This window comes from Python bivittatus, unplaced genomic scaffold (genome assembly GCF_059951505.1).
Source record: "Python bivittatus isolate LINGU-HERP-01145 unplaced genomic scaffold, Pbiv_v1 ctg000080_np1212, whole genome shotgun sequence".
Lineage (NCBI taxonomy): Eukaryota > Metazoa > Chordata > Lepidosauria > Squamata > Pythonidae > Python > Python bivittatus.
In genome coordinates, this window is record NW_028277035.1 from 71,544,652 (window position 1) to 71,568,724 (window position 24,073).

At 36.4% G+C, this 24,073-nt stretch overlaps 1 protein-coding gene across 2 annotated transcripts in view; it reads right to left on the reverse strand.

Annotated features, from left to right (window-relative positions):
- LOC103056103 (contactin-4) overlaps positions 1 to 20,754 on the reverse strand; it is a 247,391-nt gene extending 226,637 nt beyond the window's left edge. For both annotated transcript variants that reach the window (XM_088134333.1, XM_088134332.1), the window contains exon 1: positions 20,598 to 20,754. In XM_088134333.1, the coding sequence (XP_087990459.1) occupies positions 20,598 to 20,739 (142 nt within the window). In that variant the 5' untranslated portion in view covers positions 20,740 to 20,754. The remainder of the gene's footprint in view (positions 1 to 20,597) is intronic.
- Between the last annotated feature and the right edge of the window lie 3,319 nt (positions 20,755 to 24,073).

The following is a 24,073-nucleotide window of genomic DNA, read 5'->3' on the forward strand; positions in this document are numbered from 1 at the left end:
AGACCATTATTTCAAATGCCACACAAATAACAGTAATGTTATCAATATATTTCAGTTTCAGAGAGAAATAAGCTACAAATTTAGGTACTAGCTGTGAAAAATCCATCACCGCCACCCAAGTCCTGTTATGCTGTCTCATTGTGGTAGTGAAGGTGTTCCTAAGAGGGATGAGCAAAGAATGCTGGGAGTATATGCCAAGAGTACAGAATCACAGCAGATATGATCCCAGCTAAAGCAGGCAGGCACCTATACTAGAGAACAGAGATACAGGAAAATACTGGAGGCAGATGATCGCTCTAGTGACAATGCCAAAGGCTTCATTTCATACTGCATGGGAGAAAGCAATGGTGAATCGCTCCTGTATTTTACCAAAAAACCCACATGGATAGAAAAATATAAAACAATTGATGTTATAGTATTGGATGATGGGCCCCTAAGGTTGGATGGCACTCAACGTGGTACTGAGGAAGAGCTGAGGATTTTTCAGATTACTAATGGTGTTTATGACATGGCTAGATTAAAGCCTTCAGGACTGGTTGCTGATGCTGATGTTGCTATATAGGAAAAGAAAATCTGAAGCTGCAAAGAGAGAATTACAGTGGGAAGAAACACGAACATGGGAAGCTCAACACAGTGAAAGATGGATCAACTACAAATTGACATCGTATGGATGAGTGAACTGAAACGGACTAGAACTGGACACACTGTTTACTACTCAGGACACTAAAAATGAAGAAGGAATGGTACTGCTTTCAGAGGAAGGATAGAACAAGGGCAGTACTTAGGTACAACGCAATCAATGGCCAAATAATATTAGCTAGACTTTGTGAACAAACGTTTAACATGAAAATTACCCAAAGTTATGCTCCAAACACTGATGCCGAAAAGGAGATGAGTTTTATGGTCAACTTAAATCTGAAATTGACAGGATGTGCAGGTAAGATGTATTGCTTGTGACTGGAGACTGGAATGTCAAAGCTGGAGATATTAAAGAGGAAAACAAAATTGGACTGTACGACCTAGGAAACCAAAAGGAAGCCAGAAAATGATTTATTATTTTCTGCAAATCAATAATTTCTTCCTTGCTAACACAATTCTTCAACAACCAAAACAATGCCTGCATGCATTGACATCACGGAAGTACAGAGACGAAGTACACAGAAATCTAATTGACTAACTCTAACTATATAATTCGTATGAGGAGGTGTAAACCTCAGTTATAATAGCAAAGACATAGCTGGGGCTGACTGTACCACTACTCATGCAAGTTCCAAGTCAAGCTAAAGCAAAGTTAACCAGTTTCCATGATATCATCTCTAGTCTATATTCACCATTTTTAAGGAGAACATCAGGAATCACTTTGAAGTCCTGAACCTTATTGATAGTGAAACAGAGCAACTGTGAAATGAAATCAGATAAGTTGTTAAGGATGAATGTAAAAAGAGACTGCCAAAAACAAAAAAAAAAGAGAAGCATATTGGATGTCAGGACAAACCGTGGAAATTGCCAAGAAGAAAAGAGAACCCAAAGCCAAGAAAGATAAAAATCTCAGAGAGAAACTTAAGGAAGAGGTTCAGACAGCTGTTAGAAGAGACCACAAGCAGTATTACGACATCTGTAAAGACATTAAAGATGGAGACAGACATGGAAAAACAAGGGAAGTTTTTCAAAAGTTCTCTGAACTCCGAAGAAGGTCCCACCTTCAAACTGGTATGCTAAAGGACGCCAATGGACAGGCAGTGACTGGTTCAAAGGAGATCAAAGGAGATAGAAGGAGGGTGCCTGCCTCTAAAGAGACACTAGATTTGCGTTCACTTCCTCTGTTAATGAACATTGGAAATTACTTATTTGTGATTTAGTTAGAAATTAAAAACCTTCTGGAAGGCAAGTTGCTGCCCACTGGGAGAATTTCCTTCTATCCTGGAGGAAAGAAGACTTAAGTTTAAAGATTAAAAATAAAACTTTTAACTTTTGGAAAACAGCGAAAGGGATTTAAGAATGTTGACTGGGGACAGTTAAGGGGCCAGATGGATTTGAAAGAATAGTTGTTTTTTTATGGACTGCTTTAAATTTTTATAAAAATACAGCAGATGATTTTGGAATTAACTGTAAGAAAACTTAATGTGGGAAAGTCTTGGCTCTGAAAATAAACAAAAGATAAGACTGGGGTTTGAAGGAGGGAACCAGAGAGCAATTAAAGGAAAAGATATATCCTAACATAATGGAGGAACATTGTCTTACTATAAAATATTTTAAATCTGTTTGGGAACAATGCGTCCAGGACTTATTTTTAAAATTGGATCTAACAGAAGTTATAGAAGAAGAAAAGATAATACAAAAGCTGAGGATGATTTGAAAAAGGATTTTAAAGTGGACTTTAAAGAATTGCCAGACTATTAAAAGAGATGGAAGATATGGAAAAAGATGTCATGGATCTGAAAACGGACTTAAAAGTGTTTGATTACAAGAGTGACATTGAGAAAGAGGTTGTAATGGATATACAAATTATGCTGACTGATGTTTTAACAATTAAAGGGGATATCTAGATTACAAATGAAAAGAGTGACTTGGAGAGTTATCTTATTTTGGATCCACAGAAGGGAAGCACTAAATCTCGGCAATTGCTTCTAAAAACAGACAGGGAGAGAATGATAAGAAATCACCATGTGGGACTTTATTTGAAGAAGCAACTGAAGATCAAGCCTCTTAAAAATCAGAAAAAGGAGTTCAAAGTGGACTTATTTGACCAGGGTTAAATTGTATAAGTTTTGATTGTGGGTTGTTATTATTGGAATATTTTCTTTGACCAGGATTGCAAGATGACGTAAAGATTTTTTCATATGGGGATAAATTTTCTATCTCCTACTTGTTAGAGAAAGTTAGGGGTTAGAATGTAAAAGGGACTTACTGAATCTAGTTTAAAATATATATGTTACTGTTAATGATATTCTTTATGGGGATAAATCTTTTATAGATCAGTGTAAAAAATCCAGATCACTTATCCAATGTTTTACAGGACCAAAATGCTTACAAATGAATCATTTTAATTAGAAATAACAACATCAAAAAACACTTTGAAATCAATCAATCTCTGTTTTAAATGCATCAAAATTTTAAACTTTTGCTTTACTGAAGATAAATTGAGCCAAGCTGACACTGTATTTTTCTTCATAGACATACCCACACTACTTACAGGATATTTGAAAAGCAGGACTCTCTCATATGATGTTTTATTCATAAAAAGCTGCACCAATGTCTACAACTTAATACTTTCTGTAAAAGATGTGCAAAATATTTCACACCTGAAACAGCTGTTTCAAGCTTGAAACAGGTTGTTCCAATCTCACTGGAGATATTCTGACATTGTTTCAATTTTAATGGAAGGGTTCCAAGCTTAAAATGGCCCTGCTAGTATTCAGTGAAACCAGAACAACTTGTTCTGAACTTGAAATATTTTACACACCTCTTCTATCCCTATGTATTTTGTAGTGTTAACTGTTAACAATGAAGCAGACCCCTGAGGGAAGGAAAACTTGCCAAGATTTTAGTAGAATCAAACAATTACATTCAAATTGAACCCAATGGGCAAATGAATTTTGAAATTCTTTATCCCAACTTATAACTGAGGCTAACAGATTTGTCCAAATACAAGATTGGATATGGGGCAAATTAAATCCATCTTTTCCTAAAAGTGTTCACAATTTGTTTACTGAAAATTTCAGTAGAATCTCATGTTACAAAAAATAATAAATAATTTATATAAAGTAAATGATCTTCAAAGACAAATTTGACTTCTGGTGAATTTATACCAGAAGTTTTCTTGGCAAGAATATGAAAGTGGTTTGCCACTGATTTCTCCTGGGATATTTTATTAGTATCTATTCTACAGCCTGGGAATTTCCTGGATATCTCCCCTTGAGCTACTAATCATATCTAATCCTACTTAGTTTTCTTGGAAACCATTAAACTACTTTTTATATATGTGCTTAAAAAAACAAGGGAGTAAAAATAGGGAGACCTCCTAACATACATATTAATTTTGGAGATTCATTAATTTTAATCACATGGATCATAGTCCCAAATATTCAAAGGAACTCAGAATAACTGTTCAGTTGTGATAGAATGGAATTATGAAGGCCACACTCAGGGAGAGAAACATCCTCTTTCGTCTCTTGAAGGGAGAGGAAGAGATAAGAGGATGAGGCTGAAACTAAGTTTGAGTCTGGGAAGACTGATGTCAGGCCTAGCCCAAGGAGCTCCAGGAGACCATGTAGATTCAGTTCAGCAATGTTTATTAGCTACGACCTCTAGCAAGAATCTTCCCAGATTGAAACTTAGTTCCCATAGTCAGCCAGTGAAAACAGAGTGAATTCCTCAGGGAGGTGCCAGCCTCATCCTCTTATCTCTTCCTCTCCCTTCAGGAGACAAAAGAGGATGTTTCTCTCTCTGAGTGTGGCCTTCATAATTCCATTCCATCACATTAATCCAGCTTTATTTGTTCCCAAATATATTAATTGAGAAAATGTCCTGGGAATTGCTATTTCAAGATAAACAAGCTAATTTGGGCATCCCCCAAACCCTCCAAGCCCCCCCAAGTTAGTTTTTTTAATAAAAATCCAATGGCAATCAAGTCTGTTTCTACCAAGTGCAAGAAGTGAAGCAGAAACAGCCAAAGGCAGGTGGAAGTGTGATCCTTAAAGTGCCTTGGCTCATATTCTTTGAGGGAATAGCAGTTGACAAAGGCAGGAGCTGTGCACAACCCACTGAGGAGTTCCATTCTTTGGGGTTATATATAAAGGATAGATATAAGAGTTCTTTTGGCAGTGCTTAGTTCTGTCCTATGGTTCCTGGTAGCCCATTAAGTTCCATCACTAGTGATAGGACTTGGGAGCAATGTGGCTTTCTGGTTTTGGGAGATAAAACTTTGGGCCATGAAAACTGTTTCATACCTCACAAATACTTTTTCAGGCTCAGCAGGCCATCTTTTACCTAGGGTTCATCTGCACACTTCGCTTGCCTCACAGTGCAGAGGAGGATATGAACATATGTCAACTTTAACCTGTCCCCGGAGTACTATGATGGCAGCCTCCTCTTTTCTTGCTATGTTTCAAAACTGAGATTTTTAAATTTCAAAAGGCTACTGTGGATATGTCCTCCTCTGGTCCCTGGCCAGTGATTGTCAGGGCTATTTGCAAATGAACTGTGGACAGCTTCACTGCAGGGGCACTGGCTATAGATCCAAAGGTCTTCTTCTTCCCCTCCTCCCAGAACCCATTGGCAAGGAAGAACTACTTCTATGCCTGCCAATTTTCCAGTTCCATGGTGTGAATTCTCTGTGGGAAATTGACAGCAAAAACCTATTTCTCCCCCCACCATGGCAAGAACAGTGTGTGTATGTGGGGAATGTATTTATTCTCTCCCCTGCCTTTTTTGCTATAGGTGGCAGAAGAACCTGCGGGAGAAAAGTGGGAGAGAATGCCTTTGATTCCATAGCATGATCACACCATGGGATTAGAAAAGTAACAGCAGAAATTACTCAGGTCTTCTGCTGCCAGTTACTGGAACCAAAGGTGGCATTCCCTAACCTATCTCTCTCCTCTGCAGCCTCTCATGCAGACAAAACTTCTATTCAGATTCACAGCAAAGACAGAGTATAGGCTGAAAGTATGATTAGCATTTCTTCAGGTATCTTACTTTATGTTAAATCCCAGACAGGCCAATGCACTTTTCTGCTGGCTTGCTAAAAAGCTATTAGTCTTAATTTCATTTGTCAAATTTTGTGATGCTGACAAACTTTGTGATTGCAGGTAAATTTTCACAAAGCCAAAGTTACAGCTATATAAACATCAGTTTAGCCTAGATAACAGGAGGGGGTTAGGAATAAAGTCAAGATTGCCCCACCTTGATACTTTTTGGTATAAAAGAGGAGAGAGAGAATTTCTATTGGGCTTTTAAGATTCTGTTATTTTATCTTTAACAATAAAGTAAAGTTTCAGTAGTTCATGGGTTCCCTGTTTATTGAATTGGTCTGCCTGGAAGGGCTGACACATACATTTTGAATTAAACTCCATTTCATCTTCTGGCCCTATATAGTTTGCTTGTTTAGCTTCTCTAATGAATTATTTCAGGTTATGGAGAAAATGGATTAGCTATCACATTTGTACACAAACAAAAGCTAAAATCACAGATATAAAAAGTGAGCAAACTAAGTTAGAGTCATAGACATACAAGAATAAGTTGAGGATGGAACTGACACTGTTTCCAGGATATGGAGCAGTATTGACTGAAGTGTCCCCTTTAGAGTAATCACTAACTCCAAAATAAGCATTCCTAAGGAAGCTAGCTGTAAAGACTTTTTTGCTGGTTCCCAGCTGAACAGTGACAACTGATATTGTAGACTAGGAAGTTGAGAAGTTGTTTCAGTGTTAAGGATCTGAACAGGTAGGCAAATGTGATGGAGTACAAGTCCATCTGCACAGTCTGTACTGCTTTTATTTGTTTCTTTGATTTATACTCCAGAGTTTGACTCTCAGTCCTCTAGGAAGAATTCATCTGAAGGTCTCTCTCTCTCTCTCTCTCTCTTTCATAGACATACCACACACACACACAGACACACAAATACACAATGTAGGACAACCATGTTAGGTGGCAAAAAATCAAAAGGACTTTAGTAACATGTGTGCACACATACACACAAACAAGTCCAGTTTAGGGGAACACTTCCGTATTTTTATAAGTGTTTAGTCAACAGACATCATATTAAAAAGGATTATAATCTATCTTTAGTTACATATTCAAATTATGATTACACAGAACACCAAATTCAGGGGCTAAATTGTTTTTAAGGTTAAGCATATTTAAAAAAAAAACTTTATTTTTTTCTCAATATATAAGATTTAATTTTAAACACTTAGCATCTGAGTGCTTAAAATATATGTATGTGTGTATATGGAGTTTTCTGCTTTTAGGAACATATAAAACTTTAAGATTACACATGTATAGAGTAAATGAAAATTATATCTTGGCAATATGGTTGAAAAGAATAGAGAGAACATAGTATTTTCCTTTTGCATTATAATGAAATGCCACATAAAACTACTGTGATTATTCCAAAGTGGTCCTCAACGACAATATATACAGTTGCAATTGCTCAGCTTGGAAATCAACTTTGAGACAGCAGAAATGTTTTCCTGATCTCAGTTGTCTCTAAAATGCTTTTGAGGGAAATAATGGAAAAATCAGGAAAACTTTTGCTGATGAAAATTATTAATAACTCATAAATATGGAGAATTACAGAACATTATAGGGATATCTGAATGATTTAATACTCTAAATTTGATCTAATGTGTAGGTCACATTTATTTTATGTGAAATGGGTTTAGAAATTCATAGTTTGAAGGGAAAGAAGATTTTTTTTCCCAGGTCTCCTTTCTTAAATGCTGTCATCTGGCGGGACTTAGGAAGAGCATCTTCTCAATGGCTGACCTGGTCCTTTGAACAGCCTCCTCCCTCTTAGCCTTCTGGAAAGCCATGAAGGCCTGGGCGAGTCAGCAAAAGGGGAGCTGATAAGGTGAGGCCATGGTGCCATGGGGGGAAGTGCAATGTTTTCTTTTGTACAGTGTGGATCTCTTGTTTTATCTCTATGTTTTTATTGGCTGTTGTAGTCAGCTGCCGACGATTATTGTGTATAAAAATGGGGCACCATATGTGTCTCATAAACATATAAATAAAGTATTTGTATTTCGATTCACATCTTTGTGATTTTTTAAAAAAATTGCAGATTAATCCATGAACAGAAAGCAATATTCTTTCGTCTGAGTACATGCAAAACTGATGTAGCCTAGAAATTAGCCAATCTCATCAGCAGTTCTTAATTAAGGGTACCCTGTGCCATTGCCATCCTACACCTTAATCTTATGAATTCTAACAATGGCACTGTAATATAGGCCAGTGATATTATCCTCACTGACTGAATCTGACTGAATAGTAGCTGGGAGACTGTAGTGAAATTAGTTTTATAGGCAAAACCTACAGATTATGTATTACCTAAAATTAGAGTGTGCCCTTTTGTTGCCCATACCCTTTAGAACCACATGGGGTTCTTTTCATGTCCGAGTCAGTGAGATATGCTACTGGCAGTGCAGCTGAGATCAATTTTCTCTGTTTTTGCCCTTCCTTGTAATAGAACAAAAGGCTTCAGATGCTAATTTTCTTGCCTTTTCCCCAATCTCCTCTGTAACTCTTTAAACTCTTTAAAAGGCTTTCAGCAGCAAAATAAAACTTTGCCTTGTCTGCCTGTCTATATCAAGGATGCTTGTGATTGTGTGCGTCCCTGATGTTATGCATTGCTAACAACACAGGTCTCTCTTGGCATTATGCTATTAACTAAGTGTTAGTTTTGGACTCCAGGAATTCCCAGAGCAGCAGATTTCCAAGCACAATTCATTCTCACATGTTCTTTACAACTCCTTCGCTGTTCACATTTCACCTGTACCATCTGTGCTATCATGAGCTTTGTCTTTCCCCACATTTAATCTTCAAAATGCTTGTGTGATGATACATGCATAATGAATGAATCCTAAATAAATGCTTCCTAGACAACACTGAGAAAAATCTTTGGGTCAAACTGTATTTTCCCAAAAGTTGATTTCATTTTACAGTTTGCAGCAAGCAATTTTTGAAAGGCTCAGAGGGACTTGATCCTTCAAATGGTTTACAACAGCACCCTGCTATCACAAAGGATAAAACTTTTTTGAAGAGTTATGTCATGTTTTACATTTTAATGAAGGTTAGAAAACTTCATTCAACTACAAAATTGTACCCTAAACATCTGGGAAAGTATTTTTGTGCTGCTTACATAAAGACATTATACCACTACTTGTCTTTATATACTTAATTAAATCAGCTGGCTTTGCTCTCCTGATATGGGTCTGACTTGCAGGACATATAATTGGTGGATATCATCTTCTGCCTCAGCCAGTAGGACTCAATGACATGTGCTAAAGAAAACAGAATAATGAAGCAACTAAAGTTCTGCTTTAGTCATTCTAAATTATAGAATATTATGCCAGGATGGCAATCAAATGGTACTAAATTAGCATAGTTTAGCAGGATGGTTTGTAATGTCTTCTTTTCCCCTCAGAAATAAGCATTAATGGGTGATTTATAACTGTGGAAATAAACAAACCACAGTCCCAATGAAGATCAGCTACTGAACAGGAAAAGAAGAATAACATTGTGTGCTATACGTCATATCCATCCATCCCTATCTACATGCATGTGGCATGGTAACCAAGATGGGGAAAAACAACACAGCAGCTCTAGGAGGTCCATAGCTCAATATCAAATGGTCCATGATATCAAGGTGAAAAAATCTTTATAGCTATGACACATGATGAATAGAAGAAACTAACTTATGTTGCCTGTTTGTTAGAGGAACAAGATGAAACTCTAGGAAGATGATGTTGGCTCAATATATTCTGCCTACTTCTTAATGTTATGTTTATTTCTGAGGGTCTAAGAAGCAAAAGGCCACACTGTAACTGACTGTGATGCAAGAACAAAGACTGGTCATCAAAAGGTTATTCTTAACTGCTCTGCCAGCCTACCTAAAAGACATTTTGAAAAGCCAGTTCATGCCTGAGTTTTTATACTATGCCTCAGTCAGAAGAAAATACAGAAGTTATGGCAGGAGCAGCAACAAAGTGGACCTTTCAACAGAACTCCCCCCCCCCTCCTTAATTTATGTCTAAGCACTGGGAGAAATATTCCTTCCAAGTTCTCTCACTGGCTTTTGAGGTCACTCCTGGAAATGTTTTTCACACCTAAGAAGATATTGGGGCTTCAGCCAGAAATATTTGAATGAATGAATGAATGAATGAATGAATGAATGAATGAATGAATGAATGAATGAATTTGCCTGGGAAGTTTATTCATGATTCTTGACTGATCCTACTAGTTTTATTACTGCTATCCTGTAATAATCAGTGTAGCTTTGTGTGCTGGTCTTGACAAGCCAGTGACTCTCCCTATTATTTGCAGTTGTTTTATTTTGTAATACTCTTATTTACAACTGCAAATTGTTTTGAAATTTTTACAATTAGAAGCAATATACAAACAACCTTCTGGACAGAAATGACTGTAAAAGAGCCTCTTCTTCTTCTTCTTTTTTCTTCCCTGACCAAGTCCCAGAATTCTCCAGCCATTGGAGACCACACATCTTAAAGCTGCTGACACTGAGAAACCCTGTCCTATGCTTTCATTGTCCTTTGGCTCTGTCTTCTGGTTTGCTTCTACATACAGTCTTCTATTTATTTCTTAATCCTGACTCAGTCTTCAGCCTTACTATCTTGATCCTTGCTTCTAGATCTTAGGTCCTAAGATGTTCTGCTGTTCTTACTCTGATCATGACTATTATTTGTCCCATGATTGATGATTGTAAGTTCCCATTTCACCTCAAATTGATGTCTTCGACCCCTTAATGATATAGCTGTTGCTACTCTACCAAATAGGTAAGAGTTTTAAACCTTTTCCCATCTTGCTTGATAGCGTCAGCTTTTTATTCTGTTTTAGGGACTTTCTGAAAGGAAATTTGTGTGTGTTCCAAATACATTTCCATTGTGCTTTTTTCCTTTTTAAACATACTGTCAGACAAAAGGTAATTGTGTTTTTCTAACAATACAAGTAGCTCTGCCTTTACCAAATTTGAGAAGTGATCTGATTTTTAAGAAATTAATCCAGCTGTCCAGAGTTCTATCAGAGGCTTCCCTCCTTCTTTTCAACATAGATGAACTTATATGAATACCATATCAAAATAAGAACAATTCATTCAGAGTCTGGTTTCTAACTGCAGTGTGTTATTTTTATCAGCATATCACCTTTGATATATTGAGTTATTTAAGCATTTTTCAGATTAAAAGCAAGCTAAACAAAATTATTCTTATAAGTATAGCTAGCTGTCTTGAGTAACTTCTTGGTAGAAAGTCAGGGTAGAAATTGATATGATAATAATGATAGTAGTATTAGTAATAATATACATAAGAGGATTCTGTTCATATTTGTATTTCAGAGCAGAAAGGGAAATAGATTTTTCTGAGTTGCTCTATCCCTGACTTGCATAGTTCAGTCTATTTGCATCTCCCAGTCACTTCCACAGAGACTGGAAAATTAAACACTGGCTGCATCCAGAAAATGTTACATTTTACTTTACTCCCTAGAGGAGGAAAGGAGAAAATAATAGCCTTTTAATTACCCTGTATATGTGGGAATTTAGAAGCAAGCTGCCATTTACTCAGTATTCATAATGAAGCTAGAACTCAGGGCTCACAGAAATGATTTTTGAGATGCTATGGAGACCAATGGATAATTCATTTTTGTTTTCTTCCCTAGCATTTTTCCCACAGGTGTAGTGTCCACTTTTTTCAGATCAACTGGATGTTGATCCATTGATTGTGACAGGAACTGAGTGACTGGCTTGTCGCCTGAGACTGACGTCCTGGGCTGAGAGAGAGTGACTGGCTCAAAGTCACCCAGCTGGCTTTCATACCTAGGGTGGGACTAGAATTCACAGTCTCCTGGTTTCTAGCCTGGAGCCCTAACCACTAGACCAAACTGGCTGCCTATGGATGATTGGATAATGCATAAATATAGTTGATAAACACAAATTGGGTAAGTGACAAATGCTGGTATGTCACAAAAGGTCAAGCTGCTCAGTATATCTGGCTGTTGATATGCAGGAAGAACTCTATTTGGACAAACAATGAAACATGTATAATGGCCATTAACAAGATGCCAAAAATCAACTTCTATGAAAAAAAATGCCAGATTTATGAATACCTTCTGCTTGACTTATGTCCTTATCTACTACACAGTACTGCTTTCACCCACTATTCCTCTGAGTTTAATATTAACTGAACATACTCACTTGACAGGATTCGGGTTTTATTTGAAAAGAACAGTATCCTGGAGAAACGCATTTAACTACTTATTTTTTTCAACAGAAAAAAAACTTATCCATAATAACTTTGTCTATATTAACTAATATTAAGGATAAGTAATTATAACAACAGTGGTTAGCTAAACATGATCTGCAAGTATGACCTTCCTGGGCAGATGAATGGAAACCTGAGTCTGTACTGTCCTCCCCCACCCCACCCCCCCCGCCTTTGGCTGTGAAACAAGAGTTTATTGTCAGAACTGGCTTTCAAAAGTAGAAGTTAAGTAAATGCTGGATACATGTTTTTAATGGATTTTTCTCATGTTATTTATGGTACAGTTGGCTACATTGTTGCACGCGCTGCTACTAGGTAGGGCAAGTTAATAGGATAAGACATTTTTGCAGGTGAAAATACTAAAACTTGTGAACTGAATGAATTGAATTGAATGAAATTTGTTTTCATCTCCTGAACAGTCACTCAAGTGCTTTTAGCATAGTTTTGGTGGGTTCACATTTCAAGAGACTATACAGAAGTTGATGTACAGAAGAAGGTGGTACAGGTCTCAATGCATGAACAGAAATCTGTTCATATACAGGTAGTCCCCAGGTTAAGAACAACTGGGTTACAGATTATGCATAGTTAAGAAGAGAGCCTATTGTAGCAAAATGCGAGTTAAATACACAATGATTCAAGTTAAAGACACAATGGTTCAAGTTCATTACACAATACTACTTATACAGTATTATACAACGATACTGTTCTGGCTTACATACAAATTCAACTTAAGGACAGACCTTGGGAATGGAACTTGTTCTTAAACTGGGGACTACCTGTGGTTTGATTTCATTATTTGTATAAACATGTTCTTACTACAATAGTAAATGTGAAGAGATCTTTAAGGGAGATAGCAAAACAGTAAACAGATACAAACCATGCTATTCTTTCTCTGAAGCTACCCTCAATCTTCATACACAAACAAATTGATAAATAACCTGAGGGAAAACACCTTTCTCCAATCCTCCTCACATTTTCTTTTGGATAATTCACACAAGGCCCAAATATATTTGGGCCACACAATATACCCCAAATCAAGCCATCAAATACTTTTATATATGAATTTTAATCTTACCAATCTAATTGGACTGAATGTAAATAAAGAGACTGGTGTATATATGAAAATACTTGGCAAGTACATATTTCCTCTAATTATTAGTATACTTAAAATGGAGATCCATATTGTCTTAATTAGGGTCACAATATAAGCATAAACAGCAGGGGATTATTATTAAGAATAATCCAGAGCTCTTTCCATGGCCATTATCTACAAATGCATGACAATGAGGATCTTAATTTTATATTAATGAAATAATTGCTCCTGGGTAACCCTGTTTTGTTTTGTTTCTTTTTACACAGTAGTTCATCCTAAGTTTTTAGCCAACACACACTGGGGGCTTCTCATCAGTGAAACTTCTAGCTCTTCATGCTCTACATTGGCTAATCTACTAAAGCTTTGCTCTTTTACTTCTTACTCAATACTCTTTTGCTTTTTACCCAATATGAAGTGCACTGATGATGTTACTTGGTTGGGTAATGAAACGTCTGCAAGCAAACAACCAAGCTCAGAGAGCACCAAGGACTCCACAGTTCTCACTCTCTCTTCCTCACAATCTATTTATCCCTATTATTTCCTTGTATTTGCCTTAACATCAAATAATCCTGTTTCCTCTACTCCTAACTCTTTCCATTTGCCATGCTGGACACCCAAATTTCTAATACCCAAGTTAATTTCCTAGCTCCTCATGGCAAATCCCTGTCAGTTTGCAACAGATTTATCTATTTCTCCAACTCTGTTGCAACTCTCCAGGTTACATAATGATGTGGCGATTCCCCCCCCCCCCAATAAATACTGGAAATTGGAGAACCCTTTGCTTATCAACTGCACTTGTAGTTGCAAAATGGTCTTTTTGAAACTAGCCTTTGAAACGTACTAGTTCCAGAAAACAATATTTTAAAATGTTCAGTGGCTTTTTCAGTCTCTCAAACAATGGCAGTTCAATAAACAGTGATGAACAACCTTTTTGCAAAGACAACATCCACCAGATAAAACGAAGGAACCAATGTCAATCATTCAGAATAATAAAGTTTTTCCAAAGAAATCATTAGATGGGTCAATATTAGCTGCAAATCACATACATTTCAGTACCCTATACCAAGTTTGTAATACTTTGCCTTTGAATCAGGATTTTTTTTTTCATTATGTATGGATGAGCTATCTTATCCTTTGGAGCAAAGTGTGTTGCTGACTCTTATTTTCTTCTCTGTGTGGGTGTGGCTGTTTTTAAACTAATGAAAGAATGTGTCATCCAAGAAACTCATTTTTTATGTTAAATATATTGATTTTCTCCCATTACCTTTTTTATTTAGACTACCAATTTGTTATTTGTATCAGCATTTTGTTCTTCTTGGGCATTCAGTTCCAAGTATAACTCAAGTTTCTTAATATCTAGGTGTAACTATGACATTAATATCAGCAGTCCATTCATACTGTCTGCTGAAATATACTTTTTTTAACCAAAAAAAAAAAAATTAAAGCTGGGGAAACCTTCCAGAAAGAGCATCAACACATCTGATACTTTTCTGGGATAATATGATTGGCAATAAAATAAATAAAAACCCAATAAAATGTGTTATATATTAAGATATTCTGCAAAGGCTGCGAATAAATGTAAAGTAACGACTTTCTTTTCTAATAAAAAAGTCAAGCTTAAAATACACCAGGCTAGAAATTGTGAAATTGTGAGTTTTAGTCCCAATAGAAGAGAATATATGTAGCTGAGGATTGAACTGTGGAGTCCTTGGGGTTCTCTGAGCTTGGTTGTTTCCCTGCAGACATTTCATTACCTGGCTAGGTAACATCTTCAGTGCTAGAATGGAGTGGGGTTTGCTCTCTGTTTATATACTGTGGCATACCCTGCCAGTGTTGGTGGGGGTGGTTCCCCCCCCCCCCTTGGTAGTTCTCAGCCAAAGAAGAACCAGTACAGTTAAATCTGAATTCCTTTCTTTACATATTTTTGATCAGCAATGGCATGGGGAATTTTTAGCACAGCAAGTAATGCTGTGCCTTTTTACTTTCACATCCATATCTCATTAGTGGACCGTGGTTTATTTTTTGTGTAGAACATTTTATTCTGTTTTAAAGGGCAACTATCATGTCAAACAGCAATGAAAAAAATTAATCTGTTAACATTGTAGGACATGGCAAGAACTTGGAGGCACACATTTAGCATTTACACTAAAATTAGTTTGTAACCTGAACATATCTCAGGAATAATTTGCTGAGCTATTCTGATTTCTTTGCAAATTTAAGTAGATATTTCAGAGTGTCAAGTTTCACATCAATGGAGAACCACAGCAGTTAACAATCTGGACTGAATACTTGACAAGTAGCTGCCAAAGCATTTCAATCAAAATAACATTTTCTGAGGCTAGTTTGAGTCCAGCCATCATGCAGGTGGGCCAGGAGCAATTTAAAGGGTGCAGTGCCAATATGCCAAATGATACTCTTGCCTTCAAAATTTAGTCTTTTCTCTCTAAAGCAGATAGCTATAATTTGTTACCAAAAGACAGTACCATCCCCATTTAATAGAAGAATCATCAGTACACATTAAAGAGGAAATGACAAAAAGCAATGATTCTAAGCCAAAATGAACTTTCAGTTCTCAAGCTTTATGGATAAGCATATCCTAACTCATGGTGGAAACAATGCCTGAATGTTTGGGTAGCTCAGAGCCTATTAACAACAGCCAGTGCAGTTCATCCTGAGTAGCAGTAAAAGAATTCAGTATAAATGACATTGTAAAAGTAAAAATAAAAATCCATAGACAGTTATTAAAGATAAACATTTTCAATGCTATTTCAAGCTAACAATGGAAAATCATAGGTGTCCTATTTCAAAGTAACAGTAGGAAATCACAGGCATCCAAGGTGGGCAAATAACAATATGGGCAAGCATGATATCACAACACAAGCTCCGTGATTTCAGTAATTGTACCTGACAATGGGATGCAGTACAAAAGGCTAACTTTTGCATGGTGACATTGTGACACAAATTTCATTATTTTTTCATCATAGCAATTTGTACTGGATGCCTATGTGGGAAGTATTTGAGTATTCTCAATGCCAAGCCTATAAAATTGCAGTTCTTCAAGGAAGAACACTTTACCTTAGAAGTTAGCTTAGACTTCCAGTGCCTTCTACAAAATGTCCTTTACAGTTGATTTCATTTTAGTAGGATTACTTATACCTAACTTGAAAGTCAGTATGGAAAGAATGCATTATGAGAATTTAGGTCTGCCTTTGCTTTTTAAATGCAAATTGTGTGCAATATGTTTAGTCCATAAAGAATATTTCAGACATTTCTGTTGTTATCTTCTCCAGTAGACAACATAAAATGTTATGTCACATTTTTTTGGCCCTCCTTTTTGGAGGAAGGAACACAACTAACTTCAAAACACAGTTATTTTTCTATTTACCTCATACTATTTGAAATCAAGATGTAAATAATTTGCTACTTAACTTAAATGCTTTGTTGGTCATAAGAGTCACCACTTGCTACTTCACTGCTAAGAAACTAAAATATTGTTGCTTATAAAAGACAATCTTCTTGATTCAAAAATCAGACAAGCCATATAGATATTTGGTCAGCCATCAGAGGTTCCTAAATTATACAGGTGTTGTTGGACTAAAATGCTATCACTGCTAATCAAGCAGAAGAGAGATTTCAGTGTTCTTAACTCTCAAATCAAAGCAAGTTTAGCTTTCAACTCTCTGATTTCTATCATAAGGCGGTTCTATAAAGCCTAGCAAATGGTGGTGAGGAATCATAGCAGCCTGACTTCATCAAGCAAGGAAGAAAGTGAGCCAAATAGATCTTCTCACCAGAGGGAAACTGCCTTCTTGGAAGCCCCAGTATTAATGCTACAAGCTTATCTTCCCCATACACTGATTTTTACAAAGGATGAGTTAAGGTACATCATTCAGAAACCATGTAAGTAACTGGCAAAGTCTCAGGGAAAACCTGTAACTGTATGAACTCTCCACAACCATGCAGAACTTTAGGCTGCAATCCTATGGCTTCTGCACACAGAGAGGTTAGAATCGCAGAATCATAGATGGTCATTTTGGCCATCGAGTCCAAAACTTAATTAAAGCATCTCAGACAGAGGGTTGCCTAATGTCCACTTGAACAAAGACAAGAAAGGGAATCCACTAGTTCAATAGATAATTGGTTCCACTGCTGAATGTTCTTACTGTTAGGAAATTTTTCTTAACATTCAAGCAGAATCTGCTTTCTTCCAACTTAAATCCATTATTCCATTACCTGTGCTCTGAAACAAAACTGAAATGTATTGTAGAAGGCTTTCACGGCCGGCATACGATGGCTGGTGTGGGTCTTCCGGGCTGTGTGGCCGTGTTCTGGAGGTTTTGTTTCCTAACGTTTCGCCAGCACCTGTGACCAGCATCTTCAGAGTGCAGGAGCACAGACAGGAGCAGTTCTCTCTGTGCCCAGGGTGATGTGACCCAGGGTGATGTGATGTCACAAACACCAGCACAGTTTCAATAAAAAAGAGGAGAGTCTAAAAATCAACAAAACCTGGCTACCAATCCTGAAAAATACAGCCTGCAAAAGGTCAACGAACTCAGCTCAACCACCAGGACATGTGAACAGTTCACACAATGAACTTGCTAATCACCCCCAGCAGCCCCTCGTTAACTATTCAATAGAAGAAAAAACCCTGCCTAATCACCAGGAAGATACACACAGATGCTGACACCAAAACAAGCAGCCACTCAGTAACCCAACCCCCCCACCCCCAATCCCCCCCTTCCCCCCCCTCAGATCTCTATAAATACCCACAAAAGGGTCACATCACCCTGGGCACAGAGAGAACTGCTCCTGTCTGTGCTCCTGCACTCTGAAGATGCCGGTCACAGGTGCTGGTGAAATGTTAGGAAACAAAACCTCCAGAACACGGCCACACAGCCCGGAAGACCCACACCAGCCAAAACTGAAATGGTCTTGACCTTCTGTATGACATCCTTTTAGGTATTTGAAAAGTGCTATCTGAATCATCTTTCCTCAAGGCTAAGCATTGCCAGATCCTTCAATCTTGCTTAGTTTCATAGAATATGTGTAAGCTGAAAAAGATGTGTTCTTTTGTAAATCTGGCTAATGAGCCTGAAGCTCCAAAGGTGATGCTGCAATAATAACTTTTATTTTGTTTTATGCTGGAGGGAGAATAGATCACCAGACCCAAGGCCTTGCCGTTTCCCATTTGTGCCCTTGGAAGGATGGAGAAAGCAGAAAACCTTTCTCATTCCTCTGGGAGCAATGGAAATAAAGGAAACAAAAAAAGATGCAAAGATCACAAAATATAAATTAATCAGAAGATAAATTGATGATCCTCTCATATCTTCCTCCCCAGATCTTGCTACTAGTTTAGATTACATCTTCCCTTTTCTAGATAGGAAAATATACTTCCCCAAAAAGCAGGGGGTTGTTAAACTATATGTTTGTTTCAATAAACAGTCAAGTAAATAATTTTAAAAAATGAAAGACTAATATTAACTATTAAATTAATATAATTCATAGAGCATGAGAATTGCTTCATATTACTTTGGATGGACTTAGAGTTGTGTTGGGTGCACCACTGGAAGACCTGAAAGACCAGGTTAGGACAGGTCATTATGGAGAAAATCTATCTATATTGTTGCTAAGATTTGACACTGACTAATCAAACATATCACGTATTGGTTATAGATAGGTAATCCAGCATATGTATACATAAACACAGGGACTAAAATGTTTCTGAACATTTACCAGCAGTGAAACAATTCTGTATAATTGATTAAAATATTTTAGCACACTTTCATAATCTAAATGGGTGAAATAGATCCTTAGTCCTTTTGGTGGGACAGTTTTTAGCTAAGCTTCTTCCTCTTATTCAATAAAATACAGAAAAAATAATGAATTGTGTGATTTTTCTGTCTTACATTTTGTAACTTGCATTATATAAGAAATTATTATTATTATTATTATTATTATTATTAATAATAATAATAATAATAATAATATTTTAGAGCAGGGTAGTAGAACTCTTGCTCAGACCACATAAACTCTCCCCCCAGAGGTGAGGCCCCCTACCCTCCCAATTTTTGGGGGGGAATTGAAGACTTAGCTCTGCCAACTTGCATGGGGTGAGGAAAGATACAATCGACCCTGGGGATGGCTAGCGCCTTGACGATGCTCCCTGAGTTTATTAACACATAATTAATGTCAGCCTCTTGGAAGTATTATAAAGGAAGTTTGTTTTTGGTATATTCTAATTAATTAATTAATTAATATTTATCTGTTTTAATTAATGTTTATTCTTGTGATGGAGTGAGTTACAGTGAGTCTGGCGAGATTGATGTCAGGTTCAGCCCAAGAAACTCCACGGGGCGGTTCTGGAATTGCTCAGTTACTTTATTAGCTTACACCTGCTAGACAGAATCTCACCAGACTCGCTCTAACTCCCAAAGTCTGCAACTAAACACTACGAATTCCCTTAATGTGGTGCCAGTCTCATCCTCTTAGCTTTCACACACTCAGGCTGCGGGCTGAGGAGATGCTTGAGATTCTTCTCCCCATGACCTTGGATCTCCTCACTCGAGTCCTCCATCACAATTCTATTTTTACTGTAAACCGCCCAGGGTCACTTCACAGTGAGATGGGTGGTGACAAATTTGAAATATAAATAAATAAATAAATGCCACATAAACCATTCTTCAGATACTTATTATGTGAAATTACTAAATGGCTAGCTGAACACAACACTAAATTCTAAATGGTATAAGACAATGCAATTGCTGGGTTCCTATAATTTGTATACAACAAACCTATTGCAGCTTAATGTGATAGAATGAATCTCACAACATTCTGAATCAGAACCTACCCAACAACCTAGCTTCACAAAAATAGCAAATATTAATTTGTTCTCTTTGAAATACAAAACAAAACACTTCATTATCATTCAGTTTATCTGGCATATGTCCTGAGCATACTATTCAGTTTCAGAACTCTGCGCCTGATTCAGCACTTTAAAAGTCTCTTTTGATTCCTATTTTCACCACTGAAAACCAACAAAGTATTTACAGTTTAATGGTTTTCTAATATAGTTACACCTTGGGGTGGGGGGAAGACATCCGAAAGGGTTAACCTTTAAATGACCTACCAAAGGCCAAAATTATCATCACTGAACTGTTGGTAATTTTATGAAGTCTTGTGTAATGTGAAAAATAGAGAAAGAAAGCTTATGTACATTCGAATTCTTCAAAAGCTTAAGAAGATGTTAAACATTTACAACCTTATCAGATCTATATGGATAGATCTTTCTTTTCTTCCCAACTAAAAAATTATGGACATTTACTACTATCTTATCAAGAACAAGACCTGTCAAAATACAGTATATTTCCAAATAGATTTAATAATTTATTCTACAAATGAGGACACATTCTAAATAGAATAATGCATAATCTTCTAAAATAGCCAGTGTTATAACTTTTCCCCAATATTATGTTATAACAAAGCAGTATATGTCATATTATACAATTGCTACTTACATGCAAATTGCAGTTTAGCTTCTCGGCTAACAATTGTTCCAAATGAATTTGTTGCTATGCACTGGTATGTTCCAGCATCTTGAGTTTTATTGGGATTATTGATCAGCAAGCTGCCGTCAACCATACTGTAGCGGTAATCCATACCAATGTCAACAATGGTTCCATTTAACTTCCACCTATATTACAAAAGAGGTGGTAATTTAATTTTGCTCACTTTAACTTTATTTATTTAGAAAAAAAAAGACATACAATAAAAATGCATTATGTGTGAGATGGGCAGCTATATAAATATGATAAATAAATAAATACATAAATAGAATCTGCTTCCTAACAAGCAAGCCATTACGATTTTCTGAGCAAGTCTAAAATGTTATATACTACAGTACATGAATAAATATTTACATCACTGTTGTACCATTCTAGAACTAAATACCTTAATCCAACACCACATATTAAGGAATAAACTCTTTATATCTATTACCTCACAGATTATGTTGTCATTTAGACTTATTTATTTATTTAAATCTAAATTGTCCTTTGCACACTAGTGTCTAAAAACATGTTATTAGAACATGACTTCAGCAAAATAATGAAACACTATATAGGACCAAAATGGACATAGAGAAGAGAAGAGAAGAGAAGAGAAGAGAAGAGAAGAGAAGAGAAGAGAAGAGAAGAGAAGAGAAGAAGAAAAATGAGCAAGTTTGCTGGTATATACTGCTAAATTGATCCTGCTTTCTACCCCTGCCCGCAGGAGCCACAAAAGAAATAGAATTTCTCTTAATAGAACAGAGATGGGCAAACTTTTTCAATCAACTGAAAACTTGATTCCAATCAACTGTAAAATTCCTCAGCTGGCTGGGGAAAGTCTAGACACCCTTCCAACCAATAGCCAAAATCTGAAATATCATTGAAATCCTGGGACGTGGTGTGAGACTGACAAAATCTTGTTGGATTCCAGCATTCTTCTGAATTGTTATCCTTTCTGAGAATCTCTCATGATATTTCACAATAACATAAGATTTCAGATTTTATTTTATAAAAAATAGGGTTGCCTCTTGGAGATCTGATTGGAATTAAGGCATCACAGAATGCCATAGAATACTGACAAAATAGTTGATAAAGACAGAAGTTACCTTATGGTTGCTTTAGGGTTTCCCTTTACTTCGCAGTTCAGTTTAACTTTTTTTTCCTCAGCATCAAGTGCAAAAATGACACTGCTTGGTTCCTGGATAAAAACTGGTCCATGCAGTATGTTGTCATCTACAATAAACAGAATAATAACTGTTATGAACTTAAAGCATATTTACTACTGCTTACCCTGAAAATAATTCTGTAGATATACGTACAGAGTAAGAGTTATATCCAATATGCAGAAATCATAAGTATGACTCAAGTAACTTGGTACAATAATATATTCCACAATAAATTCTAGTTTATAATAAATCTATATTACAAACCAGGAAAGTTACCAAAAGGTCCAAAGGATTTTTAACATTGTCAGTAAACAAAGTTGAAAAAGTTGAAAAACTTTCTTTTAACAATTGAATACTAGCTTAAACAATTTACAGGAAAATTGACTTGTGGAAAGGGGAGTAAACATAAGATGTTAGGAAGGAAAGGCATTATCATTTATTTGTATTAGCAGACCATCTATCTTTAAAGGCAGACCATATTTAAGGTAGTTCTGGTCATTCTGTTTTGAAAATGCATAGCTGGGAATTGCCCAGAAAAGAGCAACTAAAATGATCATGCAAGTGAGCAATAAAGTATTTGCTTTGAACCATTTTAACTGAGCGAGGTGAAACCAAACTTAAATTAAAACATGAAGCATAACCGATGTTTTTTAACATTATGAATATTTTGGAAAAATTGTGAAATTGTCTTAATTCTTCAAGCTAGGAGTTACCCCATTGAGATGATAAACTCCTTCATACAACAACAAATTAACTTATCTATTTTTCTGTAACAAGATGTAATGATAGGGTTACATAGTATTGTATACATTTCCCAGAATAAATGGTTTGTATATGACAATGAAAAATGTTACTATCATGTTTGTACAACTTAACTAATACAAGTCTGATACTGATCATGAGTACATCAGTTTTGCATTAGATGTCATGGTCAACAGTGGTGGATTAGCCATCATTTTGGTCAGATCCCAGTACTTGAATAGCCAAAATTTCCTGATACGAATATGCAGCTTCATTTGCAAATGCTCCAGGATTCTGCTTCTCTGTCTGGGGGCTAAATGGGGAAGATATATAGATTAAACCATTGCCCCATTCAGATTTAGGCAATGTTTAGGCAACACCATTTAGGTGACCAAAACTATAGCAAAACAAGATATTTCTTCTAAATCACAATTAACTCGTGGTGTACAAAAGACATATTTTCAGACAAAATAGCTGTGAAAGAAATCAGATGTGCCTTTGAGCACATCCAAAGTAAAATATAGTAGACTAATGCATTCAGTCCTACTTCTGCACCTAAAAGTCTATATGTGATTGATTCTGGAACACAGAACTTCTCTTTTCCTTTCCCAGGGACTATTCAGAAAAAAAGCCTAGAACAAACTCCTTCCTGGCTATTTAACCTCAAGGGAAAGGAGAAGTGGTTTTTACTCAGGAATGTAGCCAAATGTTCCTCCTGGACTACCTTACCAAGGGAAGAAGATATTAGGTTTTAGTTGTGGAGTCCTTGGGGTTCTCTGAGCTTGGTTCTTTTCTTGCAAAAGTTTCATTCCCGGCTAGGTTTTAGTTCTTTGTGTGCGCATTCTGATCTACTGAGGACCCCTAGAGCTTAGAAGCATCCATTACAAATGGCTGAGTGTATCAGTAATACAAAATTAGTATCTCCTGCTTTTTTCAACTGGCTGCAGAGGAAATGTCCAGAGAGCTGTTGTAACTAGAATATGGTAATAGTTGCAAAAGGGGGAAAAGATGAGTACTAGAACAAAAAAAAGATACATTGGAGGAAGGCTTCATATTATTTTTCTTTACATCTATCTATCTATCTATCTATCTATCTATCTATCTATCTATCTATCTATCTATCTATCTATCTATCTATCTATCTGCCTACAGTGGACTGACAGTAAAGTCTTGGGATAAAGCCAAGTTGTTATTTTTATATATACAATAACAACATTCTATTATTAGAATGCGGGCATAGACAATTATATTAGAATAACTTCATTCCTTAGCTTCGTACACAAATACCAAGTTGTGTATTAGTTACATGTAGCATATTACTATTGGTAAGCTATAAAAGGTAACACTTATAGAATACAGAGTAAAACTTCACTTTAAAGACATAGCAAAAAGCTATTTCAAAGCTGCTTATCATATACGTTTATCAATAAACTAGACATTTGAAAAGATTTAGGATTCAAAAAGATATAGGCAGTTGTGACAAACATACTTGTGACTAACATTAATAGCCAGAGGAGGGGGGGGGAATAAAAATGCATC